Source organism: Nomascus leucogenys, chromosome 4 (genome assembly GCF_006542625.1).
Source record: "Nomascus leucogenys isolate Asia chromosome 4, Asia_NLE_v1, whole genome shotgun sequence".
Lineage (NCBI taxonomy): Eukaryota > Metazoa > Chordata > Mammalia > Primates > Hylobatidae > Nomascus > Nomascus leucogenys.
The window spans coordinates 36712771-36733988 of NC_044384.1; the positions used below are offsets into that span (position 1 = coordinate 36712771).

At 35.8% G+C, this 21218-nt stretch overlaps 1 protein-coding gene across 2 annotated transcripts in view; it reads left to right on the forward strand.

The window, feature by feature from the left end:
- Window positions 1–496: 496 nt before the first annotated feature.
- RIT2 (Ras like without CAAX 2) overlaps window positions 497–21218 on the forward strand; it is a 383617-nt gene continuing 362895 nt past the window's right edge. The window contains exons 1-2 of one of the 2 annotated variants that reach the window (XM_030810507.1): window positions 497–583; window positions 1135–1250. In XM_030810507.1, coding sequence (XP_030666367.1) covers window positions 1148–1250 — 103 coding nt within the window. In that variant the 5' untranslated portion in view covers window positions 497–583; window positions 1135–1147. Of the gene's footprint in view, window positions 584–946; window positions 1251–21218 lie in introns of those variants that run through there. The other variant, XM_003267563.3, reaches the window with a different exon arrangement.

Genomic DNA, 21218 nt, shown 5'->3' on the forward strand with positions numbered 1-21218 from the left:
AAAGACAAGTCTATGCACACCAAACACTTGTCTGCAACTAATAATGATTCAAGCTTTAGAAAATAGACAATAAACATGTTGAACATCATCATGTTGGTTAAAAGACAGGATCTTATTATGACAATTAGGAATTATTGAAAACATTCTAGACCCTCTGTAATTTAGAAGTTCTTTAGAGGAAAAACAAACACCACAAAGCTTTATAAGAATTCAAACAGGTAATAATAGTTTGGACATTTGAAACTATTCTTCTACAATCTTTTATGCTAGTACAATTGTCAGTAAAAATATTTATCAATTATCTCTTTCATGCTTGATAGAGTCCTTGTGATTTAGGTTGTTTCTAATAACTTAATGTAAACAAGCATGAGCCTTGTCCAAATATGACAATGATCTAATTCAATTACCCCCTCTATGTTAAACCTGCAACTGTCTAGTGAGCTGAACAATTCCTGTTAGCCGGCTGTTACTTCAATAACACTGAAGATCCATCCTTATGAGCCCTGAGTTACTGTTCTGTTTTGTTTTTGTTTTGTTTTTCCATTTTCCCAGAATGAAAACTGCAATAGAAGCATGATAAAATGTAAGACTATAAGCAGAAGAAATCCTTATTAATTGACTTTGATTAAAAGAAAATAGCATCTTTGAAGCTGTACCTACAGAAGTCATCCTGTGAGACATAGCAACTCCTGTGAGGTCTCAGATTCACTCCATTCTAGCAGCCCAGCCTGAAAAGGGGTCGAATGTGTGTGTGCCACTAACAACTGTGACTGTGCAGGAGGTAGGCAGGAAAGAGAAAGGAGAGAGACAGACAGTGGGGAGGGGAAATGGAGAAAGAATCAAATGAGGGAGGAAATAAAAATGAGAGAGAGAGAGAGAGAGAGAGAGAGATTGTAGGAGACGTGAAAGAGTGAAGGATCGGAAGGAAGGGTGGGGGATGCAAAAGCCAGATTTTTATTGGAAGCAATTGAAGTGGTTGCTATGAGACCCGCTCGAGCGGAGGACCAGCAGCCAGCCCGACGCTGATGGTTCTTACCTCGTACTAAAACCTTTGCTTTGACACAGTTTTAGAGTTGCTTAATATTCGAGCAAGCACCTGACACGGGTGACTTTCTCCTTCTTTTTTTCCTCCAGTCCCTCGGGTAAGATGGAGGTAGAAAATGAAGCCAGCTGCTCCCCAGGCAGCGCATCAGGCGGGTCCAGAGAGTACAAGGTGGTAATGCTGGGAGCAGGGGGAGTTGGTAAAAGCGGTAAGTTTTCACACCAAATGCTGGGGAAGGAGGGACCTCTATAGAGACAACTCTATAGAGTGAAAGAAAAATGATATTGCTGATGCTGTTAGAGGTGAACTGTGGCAGTTAAACACAGAGCATGGGTCTGGCAGGATGCTCCAAAGTGTCAGGACTGTTAAACCGATGCTGATGAGTCAGGAGAATGCAGACAGCCAGTGATGATCCACAGAACTTTAAGAGGATAATTGTTTTCTTTGATTTCACGCTGGGTGATATTTGCTCTTAGTGTATAGGTCTTTTTTAATAATAAAAATATGTGTGAAATTGTCATGGTATGAGAAAAATGTGCTCCTATTCTCAAAAATCTTCACATAAAGAAAGAAGTGCTATGAATACTCAATTAAACACAGCTACAAACATAGACATATACTCAGGATGATGGGTGTTGATTGTTGTGTTTGTTTCTTTCATTAAGAGGCTCTTTTTCCTCATCTGTAGTCTGACATAGTGTGTGTGGGCTTTGAATACAAAAAGAAAGTTGGTTTTTGAAAGTGGCAGTGATTTATGGAATGATATTCATTGTGAGTCTTGTGCAGGGTGATCAAACTAAACTTTGTGGTCAATTAAAGGAGAAAGCTACACAGATAAATGAAGATGAGGTGATAATAGAGATGAAGAATAACAAATTTGTTTTGGTACATGAAGAACTGAAGTGTCAGTTGTTGGGATTCTTGAGGAGCCTAAAAGGCCAAGTATAAAAAATTTAAAAAAATAGATACATAGTAGTTTTTATGGCTGATCAAAAGTTAGATAGCTCGGAGCTATGGCTATCACTAGAAAATAAATAAATATAGCTTTTTATATAAATATTAAATATCTCCACTGGGAATATATCTTTGGGAATTCTAAAGGGTAGAAGAAATATTAGAGTTAGCATGGACAAAAAGCATCAAAACAAATCAATAGTTTTAGTGTTGACAAAAAAATTAAAAGTTGAAGACAGTATTTTCGACAGAAGAAACCAAAAAATTAACACCTTTGGTGGATGGGTCCACAAGGGATAGGAAAACCAAACAGGAAAGGAAGAGGAAGGAGAGTGTGACTTTAGTGGACAACAAAGTTAAAGACAGCAAGAAACATAAAATTCAGCACCCCCACCTCTTCTCCTCACCCTACAAAAGAAAATTCTCATAAAAAATAAAAGAAATAGGTACATTTGGATGTGGTCAGTAGCAAAATGCATATCAAAGTGAAAAAAATTATTCATCTCTTCTAGGGAGGCAAAAATGTGAAAGAAAAGCTTTGTAATTGTGTATAAATGAGGAATTTTTAAAAAGCTTTCTCCTCTAAATATAATGATTTGAGAAGGAAGGAATCAAAATAGGTTAGGATTTAAGGAAGGAGGAAGGTATGGAGGAAGGATAGAGACAACATGATCTATATAAAATGAAGTTATACTTTACAAGAATCCAGTCAGATACAGTGAGGAAGAAAGAAATAAACAATGTGAGAATAAAATACTGAAGAAGAGAGAAAAACAGATTTAAAAAAAAACAGGCAAAAGGCCAATTCACATTAAATGCCACCAGCAGCTTGTGATGTCAGGGAGATGCTGAAATTGTCGCAACAATGTGCCTCTGTATTGCTTTTGTTTGCTGGTTAGGTATTTGCTTTTAGGAGCTTGGGGGATGTGGGGATAGAGTGACTGATTTTTAGCCTACTTCATTTTATTCCACGGAAATGAAACTTGGAGAGAAGAGATTTTGGACAGGAACATCCTTCAGCAACACACTTTTCTTGTGATATTGCTGATATTATAGTGATGATATTTTAACTTCTATTTTGATCTCTCCCAAGTATTATTTGTGCTGACTGATCATTGTTACTGTTCCAATGACTATGGATTTTCAATGTGACACATGGCCCACAGAGTGGCCTGGCTTGCTCTCATCTTTGCTTTGTACAATAGAAGTCAATTCGTAATTAAGTACTTGAACTAAACTTTTCCAGTGAGATGAAAAGACAGGAATAACCAGCTCATTCTCAAAGAAAGATAAGGATAAAGAGTGTAAACAGCTCAGTTGTAAATGGCAACCTTGGCTACTACACCAGAGAATATTTCTCGTATTACAATTTCACACCTGGAAAATGCTGTCCTTATGACTAAATGTTTGAAATCACAGTGATAAAATCATCTGGTCCTTGGACTTTCCCCCTGTGACTTACCTGATGTTTTTCTATCAGCATATAAACATTCAAGCACTGATTCTCAATATTAACCTTCTATTGAAGGTTAAAATACTTGCTTTCAAATGAGCTAAAAATACACATGGTTTATTTTATTTCATTTGAGCCTAGGCTGGGGTGCAGTGGCATGATCATGGCTCTAAAATATACACTTTAAAACCTACTTTTCATATCAAAGACTTAGATCAACAGAGGTATATGAAGGAATTGTATAACCCCATTACCCTGGGTTGTGTGAAGAGATTTCCAGAAGAGATTTGCTCTTCTGAAGAAACTAAAGAAGATGCATCAAGCTACCATCTGTTTCCAATTCTGAGAGTCAAGTCCAAGTCAGCCTTAAACATGGATTAAAAACTCAATTTATGGTGACTATAATTTTTAAAATCTTGGAGATTTTCTATGTATATTAATATTTCTTCTTTCTTCTTTTTCTTTTTCTTTTTGTAGAGATAGGCTCTCACTATGTTGCCCAGGTTGGTCTCAAACTTCTGGCCTCAAGCAATGGTCCTGCCTCAGCCCCCCAAAGTACTGGGATTATAGGCATGAGCCATTGTGCCTGGCCTGAGAAATGTTTTTATCCATGTTTTACCAAAATATTTTTTTAATAGAAACTTTTAAAAGAATTTGCAACTTTACTGAAATAGGAATTCCCACAAGATTTAAAATATGTCAGTTAATGAATGTACTTTATGTGAAGAATTTTAAACCACAAGTAATCAATAAAGTTTACTGAGCACATATTATGCACAGTCCTGTACTAGTTACTATGAAGGACATAAACATTTATGAAGCCCCCATTGCATGGCAGGCATGGGCTACATGTATTTCATGCTTATACTCAGTCCTAACCTTAGTCAAGAGTCGGTATTTCTATTTCACAGATGAAAAAACAGAAGTCAGAAAAATAACTTGTGCCTGGTCATGGGGGTAATAATTTAGAGTTCTGTGATCTTTTATCTAACTCTACTACATTATGTTTAATGGTCTGAGAAGAGCAAAGAGTTGCATCACTCACTATTAAGAAGAAAACAGATTCATTGATAATGCATTTCCTAGGTCTTGAATGTTATATTTAGAAGAGATCTTAACCATCTAGGCTATCACTTTGATTTATACATCTATGCCTCTTTAATCTTTAACCTAATTGAACACTATGCATAATACTTCTGTATAAATATATAATATTTATATTTGTAGCCATATTTTTATAATTAAAAATTATATGTAATATTGTCCAAGAATGTTACTAACTGCAGAGAAAACAGGGATACACAAGAATTATTTGGACAATGGCCAAACTGAGGCATTGAGAGGCGAAGAGACCTGCAAAGGTCATTTATACAGCAGTGGCAGAGTCAGATCCAGAATCCAGTCCTTCTGACACAATTGAAGCTGCTTTTCCATCACTCCCCAACTTTTACATAGAGTAAGCTGAATCAAAACTGCACCATACAAAGTAACAGATATGTATACAAAGTCGCAGATGTTTAGGAGGAAGAAGTATAGAGATCTAATGTATAGGATGAGGACTATAGGTAATAATATTTTATTTGGGGTTTATGCTAAATTCGTAGATTTTTTTATGTTTATTTGTACATAGCAGGTGTATATATTTTATACATGTATATATTTATGGAGTACGTGAGATATTTGGATGCAGGCTTACAGTGTATAATAATCACATCAGGGTATGGGGTATCCATCACCTCAAGCATTCATCATTTCTTTGTGTTATAAATCTTCCATTATACTTTTTTCTTATTTTAAAATGTACAATAACTTATTCATGACAATAATGACCATGTTGTGCTATCAAATGTTATATCTTATTCATTCCATCTAACCACAATTTTATACCCATTAACCATCTCCACTCCCTCTTCCTACTACCCTTTCCAGCCCCTGGTAGCCATCATTCTACCATCTCTATGAATTAAATTGTTTTAATTTTTAACTTCCACAAATGAATGAGACCATGCAAAGTTTGTCTTTTTCTGTCTGGCTTATTTCACTTAACACAATGATCTCCATTTCCATGCATGCTGTTGCAAATGACTGGGTCTCATTCTTTTATATAGCTGAATAGTATTCTGCTGTGTATATATACCACATTTCTTTTATTCATTCTTCTGTTGATGGACACTTAAGTTGCTTCCAAATCTTGGCCATTGTTACTAGTGCTGCATAAATTAGTAGATTTTAGCTGCTGTTACTGCCACCCCCTATAAAAAGTAGCTATGTGAAATGATGTATATGCTAATTTGTTTTCTTATAGTAAATATTTTACTATCTGTGTGTAACCCACAACATCATATTGTATACCTTAAATATACACAATAAAGTTTATTTTAAAAACAAGACTCATGATGAGAAAACTACTTAAGAAACAACACACATATATATACACACACACACATTCAGTGAAATAACATTAAATGGCAGTAGAATAGAAACTTATATTACAAACTGTGATTAAAACTAAAACCAAAAGAAAACAAAAAAGACCAATTATCCAATAAAGTTCAGTATGTTAGGCATCTTCTTTTAGCCTTCTATCTCATTTTGTTCCACTGCCTGCCACTCACCCACCCTAAAAAAATAAAATAAAAATAATCTCATGGTTACAGTTTTAAAGTTTTATGGAGCCTAAACAATCCTTATAACAGTTTTAAATATTGACCTTTGTCATTGTGGTTTGAAATAGCAAGGCCATTCCTCAATGTCAGAGCATGATGAAATATTGCCTTCCTTGGCTTCACATCTGATTCTCCAAGTTCAGAATCAAATTTATTCAACAGATTTTATTTAATAAAAATAATATCTTATTTTCCAGGTATTTTGGAAAATATCTGCATTTGGGATTTATGCTAAGTTTGTAGGTTTTTATTTTACTGATTTTTTTATTTTTATGGGTACATAGTAGGTATATATATATATGTATATATATGTGTATATATAGGTATATATATGTATATATATGTGTATATATAGGTATATATATGTGTATATATAGGTATATATATGTGTATATATAGGTATATATATGTGCATATATAGGTTTATATATGTGTATATATATGTATATATGTATATATATGTGTATATATATGTATATATGTATATATATGTATATATATTTGTACATATATATGGAGTGCAGGAAATATTTGTATACAGGCATACACTTAACATAATTATAATGTTTTAAGATTTAAAGAATTTAAGATTCATAATGATCATATTTTGCAAAATAAGATATTATTGCATAAAATTGGGTAAAAATAACATTTTACCTATTCTGATTATGATCTTATTTGATCACAAAATAAGAAGGCAAGTAGGAGAGGTATCTAGGCACAGAACTATCAAGAGATTTGTCTAGTAGGAAAGTCAGAAAATAAGGACTGGACATGAGTGCAGGCTTTCTACATCTAAATTGTTTTTCTATCAAATTGCATGGGAAAAGCAGAAAAAGTTTCCCAATGTCAGATGAGAACTTTATGTCCTTCTCTGGTCTCTAGGACACATCTTGGAATTATTTGGCAAAATGTTGTCTTAACATACACCTTCAAGTGTGAAATATGTATGAAATGTTATGCAAGTCATTCAGAAGGGAGGGGGTGTTATTCATAACTATGATTTCAGGTGATTCCTGACCTCTGGAGTGCACCACCTCGTGGTGGAAAATTTGCTGTAATGTGTAATACAAAACAGTAAGTTTATATCAGGCTTCTAATGTAAGAGCTTTGGAAACTCAGTATAATGGGTGGCTATAAGAGATATGAAAGCTGAGAAGAAATCACAGCATAGATGGTACTTAAATTATGTCTTAAAGGATGAGGAGGATTTTTTTGATGCTGAAGAAGAAAAGTATGGGGAGATCCAAGGAAGAGAACTGAACATAAACAGTGTATACAGGGGCACAAACGGATGTGAAGGCTTATAGTTTTTAATGGCAGCATCTTGATAACTTAGTGTCTCTATGGGGTAGTTGAAAAAATACCTTTTGAGATTTGCTCAATAGATGCTTTAGTTAACTGTGAAAAAGTTACACAACACAAATAAACTGAAAATACAAAAAGGATTAGGGAACTCAGAATTTATTAGAATGTTTCCATTGTGAATTCTTTGTAAAGAAAAAACTCATTTGTAAAATAAACAAACATATTCTCTCCCACGGCCATTTGCAGTTTGTCCCCTCTGTAAATTCAGTTTCATGTAGCAGGATTTTATAAAGAGAAAGCGGTAACAGAATCTCTGAGGTAAATGGAAAGCAGCACACAACCAATTCCTTCCACCTCAGTGAATTAGGAAAGCAGGTAGGAAGTTGAGCCTTTATCTGATGAATTAAATCAAGGCAAACAACCAAGTGCATAATTCATGTCCCAGAGCCTCTGTGTTTTACTTCATTAGCAGAACTTTGAGTCTGACAAAGCTGAACAATTGTCACATCCTGGCTATGCGTTATCCTAACCCTGTGGACTGTAAGGCCAAAGAAACAAAATAAACAAGGGGAAAGTAAAAAGATTTTAAGATTCCAGGGCCTTCTGTTCTCACCCTTAATTGTTATCACCTCAGTTGTACTGCAGACCATCACTCACTGCAATACTATCAGGAAGCATTAGCCAAGAGGTCTAAATAAGGCTCAGTAAAAGAGTAAATTGGTATCTACTCACTCAAATAATGATTGAAAACAGAATTCAGGTGAAAGGCTTTGATTGACAACATCTCCAAGATTATATGCACTCTGTAGATTTTAAATTGATGAAAGAGAGTTTCTACAGCTCTACATGAGTACTATACGACATGTCTGCCCCATCTATGACTGGAGATGAACGAGCATGTAATGATCCCTCAATGAGCCCACATGTTGCTGAGCTCTTTACGTTCAGGCATTTGCTTTGGTGTGCTGCTGGCTGAGGTCTGTCACATTCCCCTGCCTTACTGTACCCCTCGCCCTGCCTTGAACTTGTGAGGAAGGCATTACTGTCTGCGTTTTATAAATGAGAAAACTGAGGTACGCACACAAACAACATAATATGGCCCAAGGCACATAGATATTAAATGATGAAACTAATGTGCCTACATATGGATGTCTAAGTTCGATGTTTACATTATTTTTATTTTCTCACCTGAAAGTTTTTATTTTTTGAAGACATGCTACAGTGAACCTGAGTTCTAACTTCAGCTGCATTTTTTTTTTTTTTTTGAGACGGATTCTCGTTCTATCACCCAGGCTGGAGTGCAGTGCAAGCTCCGCCTCCTGGGTTCACGCCATTATCCTGCCTCAGCCTCCCCAAGTAACTGGGACTACAGGCACCCGCCACCACACCCGGTTAATTTTTTTTTTTTTTTTGTATTTTTAGTAGAGACGGGGTTTCACCGTGTTAGCCAGGATGGTCTCGATCTCCTGACCTCGTGATCCGCCCGCCTCAGCTTTCCAAAGTGCTGGGATTACAGGCGTGAGCCACTGCACCCGGCCGCATTTTCATACATGTATTTTAAACATCACACAAAATCATCTATATGAAAATATTTTAATATTTTTAATTTTCTACATAACGGAGAGTGCTACCCTTATTAGATGGGGTAGTGGGTGGCATGAGGAGCTCTGACTAAACATTTTAGCATGGAGGTGCCAAAGACTGGTTTGTTCTTGTCTATTCAGAGACCCTTGGGAGCCTCAACCACATAGAGAGAAGGTGACAATTCCTTTCAACTTGAGAAAACCAAGTAACCCAGTAATTACAGGAATTTATTGAAACCTGGGGTCATGCTAACAAAGAAAGTAAACAGGGTGCTGAGTAAACCATACAGATTTTTGAAATTAGGTGCTGATTTACTTAGGGAAGCATATTTTCTTTAAACATATACATTTTGGAATAATTAATAGAAACTGACAAAAGAGTGTTTGTGTGTGCATGTGCGTGTGCGTGCACGCATGCGTGCCTAGACCTGTGAAAAGCCCACAGATAGGACCAAGAATTAGACACAGCCTCTGCCCTGTCCACCAGGGTAACAAACAAGATGTATAAACAGACTTGTGAGGCAATGATAGAGATGTATAGGAGGTATTTTGGAAGCAATGAGAACTATGGCTTAGGAAGTTAAAATGACCTACCATACATCGTTCAGCTGTTCATTTGTAGCACTGGGACTAGAGTCTCCTGACTTTCTAGAGCATGAATTTTTCCAATAGGCCATGCTGCCTCCCGTAAACCAGCATAAAATCTCACTGGAGAGCAACCTGCTGCCTATGACTGATTATTTCTGTGCATGTGTGTGTTTGCAGTGTGCTGGGATTGCGACTGTACACACTGACAGACGGTGGTCCTCTGTACTGCTCACACACATGCAAGGTGCACTCCTATCAATGAATCTGGCCATTTGCAAAGCCCATCAATGATATCTACTCAATCACTTGGGCTTTCCTCATAAATACCAGCTTTCTGGTGACCCTGACCAAACAGTACCATCTGTCCTTCTCATTGCTCAGCAGGGACCAGCTAAGTGTCATTGCTAGTCACTCTGCCAGATCATCATTTCTGCCCTTTTTGCCTACTATCATTCTACTTCAGCTAACACCACAGCTTCAGCATGAGAGTATTGATAGTTCTGGTCCCCATATACTCCAAGCACTTCAGCATCCTGCCACTGCCATGTGTATTGGGCAGATAGAAATCTGATTCTCTCTAAAGTATACGTGAAGGATGTAAAGCCGAAGGGGTAGTGGGGGATTGGGGCCTCCCTGGAGATGTTGCATTGAAAAGGAAATCAGAGAGAAAACTATATTTGCAGTCCCAGGAAAAAATGTTTAATTGAACTGAAATGAGATAGTGTAGATAATTTGTGATCTTACAATGGAACACTGAAGAAAGATTTTTAACTCTTAGAGAAGTTGTGGTGGTGGTGGACGAGGGAAGTTCTTTATCAGAAGATTTCTTGTATATGTGAAAGTCAATGTTTGGGTAGTCACTTATTGAATGAATCAGAAGTCCTTAGACACTTTACCAGTTCACAGTCCCTCTTAATATGCTTTAAAATGCGCAATAAAGTGTGTGTTTGTGTTCATAAATCTGTGTGCATTCACAAAAGAGGAATATTTCTTGTTTTGTCCGAACTATTATTCTTTCAATTTCTTCCTGCAATGAATGGCAAAATAAAAGCGAACACTTCTGAGTTTTGCATATACCTGACCCTGTTCAAAATGCACTAAATATGTTAATTTATTAAGTCTCACTAAACCCAGCAGTGTGGGTGTGGTTAATATCTCTAATTAATAGATGAGAACAGTAAAGCTTGAAGATGTGAGTAATTCACTCAGGAACCCAGAGCCTGAGGTGACTATGCAGAACTCAACCACTGCCAGAGCTGAGGCCCTTAACCACTGTCCAGTGTGCTCCTTACCATGTATTATTTTGATCAACCTTCAATCTGTAGAATGAAGCCCCACCAAAGAAGTGATGACAGAATAATGTGAACTGGGGGTTTGGGTAACCTAGGACATCCATATTTGTCTTTTCTTATCTGTAAAATGGGGATGACAATAATAACTACTATAATGCTTCATACTCAGAATATTAATGACATAGCCTGGCACAAACTGTGGGACAATGTTTATAACATAAATGGATAGCTTTATTTTTATTTATTTACCCTTAACAACACTTGACGTTGCACGGGTCACTTAAGCTCTTTGAGTCTCCCTTTTCCTCATTAAGGGCTTTAATTAAAATATCCTCAGAGAATTGCTGGGTAGGTGACATTGGAAAATATTAAATAAAAACTATAGATTATAGTGCCCAATATTACACCTTCATTAAAACCGCTCATTCCTTCCCTCCCTCCCTCCCTTCTTTCCTCCCTTCCTTCCTTCCTTCCTTCCTCCCTTCCTATCTTCCTCCCTTCCTTCCTCTCTTCCTCCCTTCCTCCCTTCCTTTATTTTTCCTTCCTTCCATGCCTCCACCTAAGGCAGTTTACCTCTGTAACATAGGGAAGAGTAGTGACACATATTTCAGATAGGTCCTAGGAAAATACAATTTGGGTTGAATATTGTAGAACTGCCATTGTCTATGCACCTGCTCTATTCCTGTTCTTGCTCTCTAGATCCTTATATTGATTAGTTTCTGCTTTGGTCTCTTGAGTGGTAATTTCAGTGACAGTAATAAAAGTAGTTTACTAGTTACCTTAGTAAACAATCCCTTTATTCATCATAATTGATCCATACCACACACAAACGCGCACACACACACACACACACACACACAGTGCACTGCCTGTTAGAGAAAGGACTGGAGGACAATTGCCTGCTACAATAGCCCACAAAGGGCCTGATTAGAGGGGCTATGGCTTTTAACAGAGCATGCCTCTGCTTGAATCCAGACTGAAATTAATTTTTCCAATATGTGTATTGTTTTAATACATTTTGAGTAATATGACATGTCTTCCATTCTCCATAGTAGCAACACTGAACATTTAAAGGGAAAGAGTCATATTTAATGGTTGCAGGAAAAGCTAATAATAAGCTACATGGATACAGATTTTTGTTTAATTGAAGAAATCAGGCTCTTTATTTGGTAGCAAAAGGGCACATCTTTTATTTGAAATTGTAAAAAACTTTAGCTAATTGGTTCCTGCCTATTATATTTATTTATTTATTTATTTACTGTTTAGAAATATTTCTTACTTTATTCCAATATTATTATCTTAGGACTGAAATCAGTGGAAAAACATTAGGGATTTTATATGGGCAAATTCTGAGTAACAGAAGTCTGGAACACCTCAGAATCTTTTTTTTTCCCCTTTCATTTTTAGTTGACAAGTAATAATCATATGTATTTATGCGTTATTTTCATAGGTGTATACAATGTGTAATGATCAAATAATGGTAATTAGAATATCTATCACCTCAAACATTTATTACTTCTTTGTGCTGTGAACATTAAAACCCTCTCTAACTTTTTGAAAATACACAATAAATTATAGCCAACCACATTCATTATACAGCGCTGTGGAACACCAGAACTCATTCCTCCCATCTAGCTGTGGTTTTGTATCTGTTAACCAAACTCTCCCCATCCTCCCCTCCCTCTCTCTTCCCAGCCTCTAATGACCACAGTTCTACTTCTATATCAACTTTTTTAGATTTCATTTACAAGTGAGAACTTTTGGTATTTATCTTTCTATGCCTGATTTAGTTTACTTAATGTAATGTCCTCCAGGTTCATCCATGTTGTGGCAAGTGACAGGATTTCATTCTTTTTTCATGTCTGAATAGCATTCCATTACGTATGTATATGACATTTCCTTTATCCATTTATCTGTCGATGGCCATTCAGGTGTATTCCATATCTCAGTTATTGTGCACAGTGGTGCAATAAACTTGGGGGTGTAGGTATCCTTTCGATATCCTGACTCCCTTTTCTTTAGATAAATACCTAGTAGTGGGATTTCTTCTATCATCTTTTAAACCCCCATATCCCACTCTTATCTGCTCTTCGTACCACTTCATACCACTGTCCTGAAATACCATTTTGATTCTTCTCCTCCTCGAACAACTAAGATATCTTACTATATTCCAACACCATCATTTTAGAATTGAAATAGACCCAGACATGTCCTTCCATCACTGTCATCTACCTTCTAGACAAACGATTTTACTTTTTGTTCCCCAAATTCTTAGGACTTCTTTCCCATATTATTCACAAAGTTATTTTAAAATAAGCTCTCTCCTCCTTTCCCTCAATTTGTTCAATTTGATCTGTCCTTTCAGATTCTGCACAAGTACTTCTTGCTCTTTAATATCTTCCCTGTCTACTCCAGTCTAATATCTTCTCTCGTCTTTATAACACTTAAAATTCTTTCTGATTATTATCCCTTCCAGTAACTATTTACAATTACACAGGTTCTTTGAGCATCTGGCTTGTGGTCTTAAGATGTTATTTAAAGTTTGAATTTATATTTAATTTGTTATCTCTTTATATTTAATTTTCCCGTTTTAATAGCAAATTCATGAAGAGTAGAAAATGGATTATATATTGTCCTTCTTTTCCCATGATACTTATGGGAGTAAATCTTCAAAAATATTTATAAACATAATACCCTTTTTCATCTTTGAGGAAATTCAGAGAGTAAGACACCAGGCATATGTAGTAAAATAAAACTAAGCAATATTCTAAAAGTTCACAATAGAGCCATAAATAATAGAGAAAGAAACTGGTACCAAGAGAGAAGTGGCAGGTATGTGAGTATAGGGTAAGGGTGTGGCTTGGGAACAACCTAGACTCAGGCTAGCATTAACAATCTTTGGTGACAATGGATTTGAAGGCCAATAAGCCCACCTAGTGTTTAGGATGTTCAGAAACACAAATAGACCACAGGAAGTTTGTCCATCAAAACATGGCAGATAGTCACAAACAAGATATAAATGCTGAGTTAAGGGCCAGGCGTGGTGGCTCACGTCCTTAATCCCAGCACTTTTGGAGGCCGAGGTGGGCAGATTACTTGAGGCCAGGAGTCCAAGACCAGCCTGGCCAACATGGTGAAACCCCATCTCTACTAAAAATACAAAAATTAGCTGGCTCTGGTGGTGCACTCCTGTAGTCCCAGCTACTCAGGAAGCTGAGGCATGAGAATCACTTGAACCCGGGAGGCAAAGGTTGCAGTGAGCCGAGATCATGCCACTGCACACCAGCCTGGGCAACAGAGCGAGACTTTGTCTCCAAAGAGAAAAATAATAAATAAATACATAAATGCTGAATTAAAAAGAACTGAGCATGCACCAGCAGACAGAATCAGAAGCAGTGTACACATTCCTTGAAAGCAAAAGATTAGGATACCCGACATATGAAACAATGAAAATAGCTCATGTTTTATTTCCCAAGCCTTTTCCCACTGCACACCAGAACTGTGGACTACTCTCCGGGAAAAAAAAAAAAAAAGGTTTCCTGAGGGTTGGAGTGAGGAGGAGAAAAGAAAGTATTTTATAAAATGTTATGAGAAGATCACAGCAAGTAAGACTTTAGAACATTGTTTATCCCCAAAGTTCTAAGTTCAGAATGTTTACTAACATAAGAAAGAACAATTGTTTCTTGGTCACCATGAAGAAAAACTGAGGTAGACTGTAGTTGCAACACTGAATTCTGAATTAGCCACACGTTTCTACATATGTTTCCTGGGAGGGTAAAAATCATTCTGCATAAGATTTAATTTTAATTTTGATAAGAGGAAATCCCAAGAAGAGAAGACCATAGAATCTCGAATAGGACTAGATTCAAATCAAAGCATCAATTCTCCCTGATGTCAGGAAGCTGTAAAATCAAGAAGGCAAAACTTATTTCATAGGCAAAGTTGTTGCCATTATTAGAAAACAAACAAAACAACAATAAAATGAAAAGCAAATAAACATACAGAAAACAACTTTACTCTCTAGGATTAAAAGTTTTTCCTTCCTATTTTGTCTGCTTTTTTTTAGCTAGCTACTCACTCTTTTCTACTTGCTTTGTCTTAATGAATGAGCTTAAACGATCTAATAGGAGCTTTCACACTTTTTTTAGAGCCACCCCACAAAAGCCTTTAATATTTTTTCTGCCCTTAAAAAATTTGCCTTCTACTTCATCACAGAAAAGCAAATTGAAAACATTTTTACCTAAAATACTTTGCTATGACAAGAATACCAGTGGTCTGCCACTCTTAGCTTATTTATATATTTTCTGAATGTAATTCTGAGACAGCCTGGCATGTTTGAAACAGCATGGACTTTGAAGAGGGACAGGCATGCATTGAAATTCAGTTCTCCCACTAATAAATCAAGTGACTTTGCTGATTCTTCCTCTTCTTCTAGATCTCTTAATATTGCAGGACACAGGGCTTCTTCTCATCTTAATTTCCTATGGTAATTTATCCAGTCACATGGCTTCAATATCATTTATATACCTTTATATCTTTGTATTAAATTAAATTTTTATCTAGATTACATTTATATCTAAATTTATATCTGGATAATTAGACATAATTAAAATGACAAAAATTTAAAAAGACTACAATGCTAACCGAGAGGTAGGGTATAATGAGAGTATGAATTCATACAGCCACCATACCAAATAATTTGACACTCGGTACCAAGATGAAGAAATATATGTAACTTGATCAGATTATTTAGCAGTTCTGCTCCTAGCTATATATACTCAATAGAAATTCACATATGTATGAACAAAGAGGCATGGTCAGAATGTTTACAGTGGCATTATTCCTAATAGTCCTCAATTAAAAGTCTACATGTTCATTACTATGAGTGAATCAATTGTGTTAGAATTTATATATGTATAATATACACATACACATTAATTATACATAGACAGAAAATATATATATGTGCATATATTTATGTGTGAATGCAAACACACACATATATGTCTGTGCATGTGTGTGTATATACATACATACACACACAAAAGAAAAAGATCACCTACGTAGTCTCCTTTCAAGGAAGGGATAAGGCAGTGATTGGGAGAGGCACTGGGGGATTCTGAAGTCCGGAAATGCAGACTAAAATTCCCCAAAACTAAACCACCAATCTTCTTTTCAAACTTGTTTACCCCCAGCCTCCCTCATATCAATTGATAGCAACTCCATCTTTCCAATTGTGCAGGTCCAAAACATTGGCCTGATGCTTTACTTCTCTCTTTCCTTCATACTTCCACATCCAGTTCATAAGTAATTTCCTTGGTTTTGTCTTCTATGTATATCCAGAGGTGTCCTTTTTTCAAAACTGAATTGTGAATTGAATTCTAACTTACCATCCTCTTTTTCCTGTATCTATAGTTTTGCACTAACACTTCTCCATGTTTCAATTGTCTCCTGCAATTTATTAACACAGCAGCTAGAGTGGTCCTTTTAAGCTATAAGTCAGATCTTGTCATCACTGTGCTTTAAACTCTACCATGGCTCTTGTTTCACTCACAGCACTTTTAACAGCCGATGTCACTTCTGTGATCTCATGTCCTACTGACCTCCCTCTTGCTCTCTCTACTTCAGAAATATCAGCTTCCATGCTGTTCCTAAAATATGCCAGACAGGCACACTTCCCTTTTAGGGTCTTTGTGTTAGCTTTTCCTTCTGCCTGGGATAATTTTCTCCAGATATCTGCTTGGCTTACTCTATCTTTTTCAAGCATCTCTCTCCTATTGTTGCATCAATGGACCTGTCCGCACCAGCCTATTCTATTGAAATACCTCACCTTCCTACCACATCCAAATCTCCCTTTCTTTGGTCCACTTTTTTCTTTCTATAGCACCTATTGCTTTCCAATGTAATAACTGATTATGTTACTAGTTATTGTTGGCCTTCTCCAACACTAGAATATCTGTTTTATTCTCCCAACCGCCTAGTGAATAAATGAAATAAAGTTACCTAAACTTGTGAAGCTTCAATGTATTAATCTCTAAAGTATGGAAAATAATACCAACCCTGCTAGTGGGTTGTGAGATTCAGGGCTGTAGCAGTAGAGATAAGAAGTGATAAGACTCTAGTTATATTTTGAAAGAAATGCCAAAAGTATTTAGTAATTAATAGGAGAGTGTTGTGGGCCTAAGCCAAAAATAATTTTGCCATCAATTGAAATGGATTATTCTATGCAAATTTGTCAGAAAAAAAACCCTGCAAGATTATTTTAATGTTATGCAGCAAAAGAGAGCATACATGGCTCTTGATATTATAGAGAGACAAAATACACAAATACACATGTGTTTATGATCTTCTGATGCTTATACTCCCATTGAGTTTAAGAGTTTTTGAAACAGAACCTATGCTGTAGGGGAAATATGAAGATTAAATTTAATAATCCAAATAAACAAGTGTCATCTGTATATAGGTATTTGATAAATGTCTGAAGTTACTATTTTTTATTATATTAACAGAAAGACTGATAGTTTATATTAATAAAATGACTGACAGTTAAGGTGAGGAAGAAATACATTGATATATATATAAGATTAAAAATGCAAACTTACATTACTTAATGTAATGTTCATTTCTAAATGAAAGGGAGTAAATAAAAACTCGTTTATATATCATTATAACCTTGGAAATCACACTCTATTAAGGAGGTTTAAACTGAATAATTCATTCATTTAATATGCAGTATAGATGTATTGAGTTATATAGCTTTCCAGTCATCATTCTGGATGCTAGAGTCATAGAACTAGCCCGAGCCCACACCTTCAGAAAGACAAAGAGAGACAAATGATAAGGAAATTACAATTACCAAAGCATCAAAGCTGATCTTGTTAGTGCTCTTTTTTCTGATTATCTTTTCCACATAAGTTTGCTATATATGATTTACCTAGAACCAAAATAGAAAATCAGAAAAGTTCATCTCCCCTTTCCTTAAAATCATATGCCAACAGCATGGAAGTTTTCTTAGGAGCATAGGCCAGATGTTGCCATCCTGTTTCTCTATTTCATCCCAAATATTGACATGACTGTTCATTCCTCTGAGGCTGGGTTTGTTTTGTATAGTATGTGCTTAGGAGTAAAGATTTGAGATCTTGCTACCAGCATTTAAATCCTGGTCCATTCCTTCAGCAATGTTGTGATCATGGGTATATCACTCAGCATCTCTGAATCTTGGTTTTCTTCTCTGTCAAATGGGTTTGATAGTACAGTGGACTTCCAATGAATTAATGAATAGGCTTCCAATGAATTCTTGTAAATAAAATCCTGAAAACAGTACATGGCACTTCCTCATAAGCACTAGTTATTGTCGTCGTGGTTGTTATTGTTGTTGTTATTGTAACCATTATGTCTTTACAAAAAACCTATTCTGTCCTACCTAGGCTGACAATTATGTTTTCTCCATTTTTCTCTAAGACTGAGATGACTTTATTCTCCCTTACTTCAATAAAAGCATTTATTATTTACATCCCTATGTGTTACAACTATTCTCTCTTTATCTAGGGTGAAAAGATTCATGTAATCCTGAGCAAATGGGCTTAGAAGGAGGGGAACCAAAGGCTGCTTTTGCTAATGATTTTCTGGGAAAGAAAGTGGCTTCTGATTTCTAAACCCCTGGTTCTTCCCAGAAAGGAAGAGACATGTTTCTGCCATTTTTGAAAACTCTGACGGTAAAAGGTTATTACCTAGAGTCGTTCTGATCCCTCAGAAAAGGACTTTCTAATACAACTTCCAACACTGCAAGTTTCTCATGCAGAAAACCTTTAGAAACAAGTGAATTCAAAAGAGAATTTAAGGAACCAGGTTATAGCTTCAGTATTTTGTTCAATTTGAGCTTATCCTGGAAGGTCACACATTTTACATCTCTTTGAGCTGCTCCCCATCACTCCCAGCATGTGCTATCATTTTTAATTTTCAAGTTTTGTAGCTAGCACTTTAGCTACACCAGCTAATATCTAGCTAACTAATAAGGTCCTCTGCTTCCACCTTTATTGATTAATCATCTGTTGGAGTTTTGAATATCCATTTGTGTTTAATTTGCTGATATTAAAAATGCCTCTTTCCTGAAAGTGATGGATGGTCTTCCAAAGGACAGGACTTTGGTTATGATTTATGTAATAGCAAGTTCACTGGAGCCTGGCTGGAAAACTACCCTTGGAGATCATTGTAATAAAGAGCTCTGTAGTGACACTTTTCAGGTCTTTAAAAGCTGTCTGGTGGATAAAGTTTTCTTTTTATTCAGATTTCTATGTAGACCTTCTAGCATCAGCCTCCAATAAAACTCACCCAATGGGAGTTATTGTTTTCTTATACAAACCCTTTGCTCCAGACAAAAGGAACTTTCCATTGTCTCCCAAGTATACCTTACGTCTCTATACATAACTTTTGCATAAGATATCCTACTCTTTTCCAGTAGCTTTCTGGAATCTTCTCTGCTTATTTTAATTTCACTTATTCTTCAAGAACTAAGAGGTAAATATCCAAACCCACAGTAATTTATTCTCCCTCTCAGTATTTCTACTTTTCGCTGTCTGTGCTATTTATTTAACATTTAACGTATTCGGATTTGTATATTTAACCTCCTCTGTGTATGTCCTGTCTTTTCTCTATAATATAAACCCCTGTAAGTTAAGTTTTATATGCTCTATACTCTATGCCAGTACTTCTCAAATTGTCGCTCCCTGGTCCTCAGCAGCTACAGCATCTGGGAACTTGTTAGAAATACAAATGCTCACACCACATTTCAGATCTACAAAATCACAAACTCTAAGGGGTGTTTTCAAATCTCCCCGTATAATTATATTGTATAGCAGTTTGAGAATCCCTAGTCTACATGATGCTGCTTTCTCTCTTTCTCATGATAGCAAGGGCTCAGGATATATGGGACACTTGATATTTGTTAGTTAAAATTAGTTTCTTCTAATTCTAAACTACAGCTAACACCCTTTGGATAGGATCAAATACACACCTCTTTCTAAGAATGAAGCTCTTTATCCCTTCATTACATTTTTCTCTCAGTCCATTAGATATTGTTTTTAGCATCGTACTTTCCCAAAGAACTCAAAATTTACTTATTCAAGAAACTGTGGCATAAATGATTTTATCAATTACGTTGAGTAATTTCCCTAGAATTTTAGTTTTAGATACTTTTTGAGTATGAATTTCTTGATACATATAAAAAAATCTAACCTAGAAAGGTTGAGAATAAAACAAACACTTGTGAACCCCCACCACTCAACTTAGTGGGTAATTATAGTTGTTTTATTAAATATATTTAATCACCAAACAAACATACTAACATGATTTTAAAACCATTTTAGATATTATTGTAGGCTGATAAAAGAGAAATGTGAAAGCAAGAGTATCTCTCCAGTAGTCACCAAAACATAATATGTAAATAATCTGTTCTCATGTATCTGCTAGTATGTGTCTTTGAATGTTATAGGCAATATAAATACATACTTTCTCCTGAAGTGAAATTTTCCATGTTAAAAATAATCTTCTGTGATATTATACACATGGTGTACTCTTCTTGAAATGTAGATTCATTTTTAGATTTAGGAAATCTGTCACCCCTCTAAATCTCAAAGGATACTGTTTAATAACCTGACAAGGAAGACGATAGTTTCCAGCTAAATTATATGAATTACTACCATATGGACCAGAGAAATTCAGATAGGCCAAATTTTAAAGTTTCATTCAATTCATCTTGTCTGGTTTGCTGGTGCAAATCTAGACCATCTTCATTAGAATATGTGCTTTCGTGGATTTCTTAACAGACTCTGAGGAAATACTTGTTTACAAGTTGGGATTTATATTCACTCCTCTGTTTCCTTCCTTCTTTTTCTACTCCAGTGTGAAATAGTCTCAATTTTCCAGGTTGTTCTGCTTCTTGAACATGTGCTATACAAGCATTTTTTTCTTCTAATTATTAACACCTTTGCAAAGTTTTAATTACTGTAAACGCAGACATTACTGTGTATAAATTACTACTGTCTCCTAGTAAGCCAGAATCTTTCAGTAGCGAGCTGAGTGACCAACCTCTCTTGACTTTATATTCCCCACCTTTAACATTAGTGTAAAGGAAAAAGGTAGATTTTTTAACATCCATATTCTGTACATAAGTATTTCCAGATATAATAGTGTTAAATATCTTGTCTAATCAAATTATCATGTCATTTGAGTTAATACTTAGAATCTGCATTTGTTGCTGAACTGATCAAATCAGCGAGTGCAGTTATACTGCAGATAAGTAAGTGGATAGGTATTAAAGATATAATCCTATGC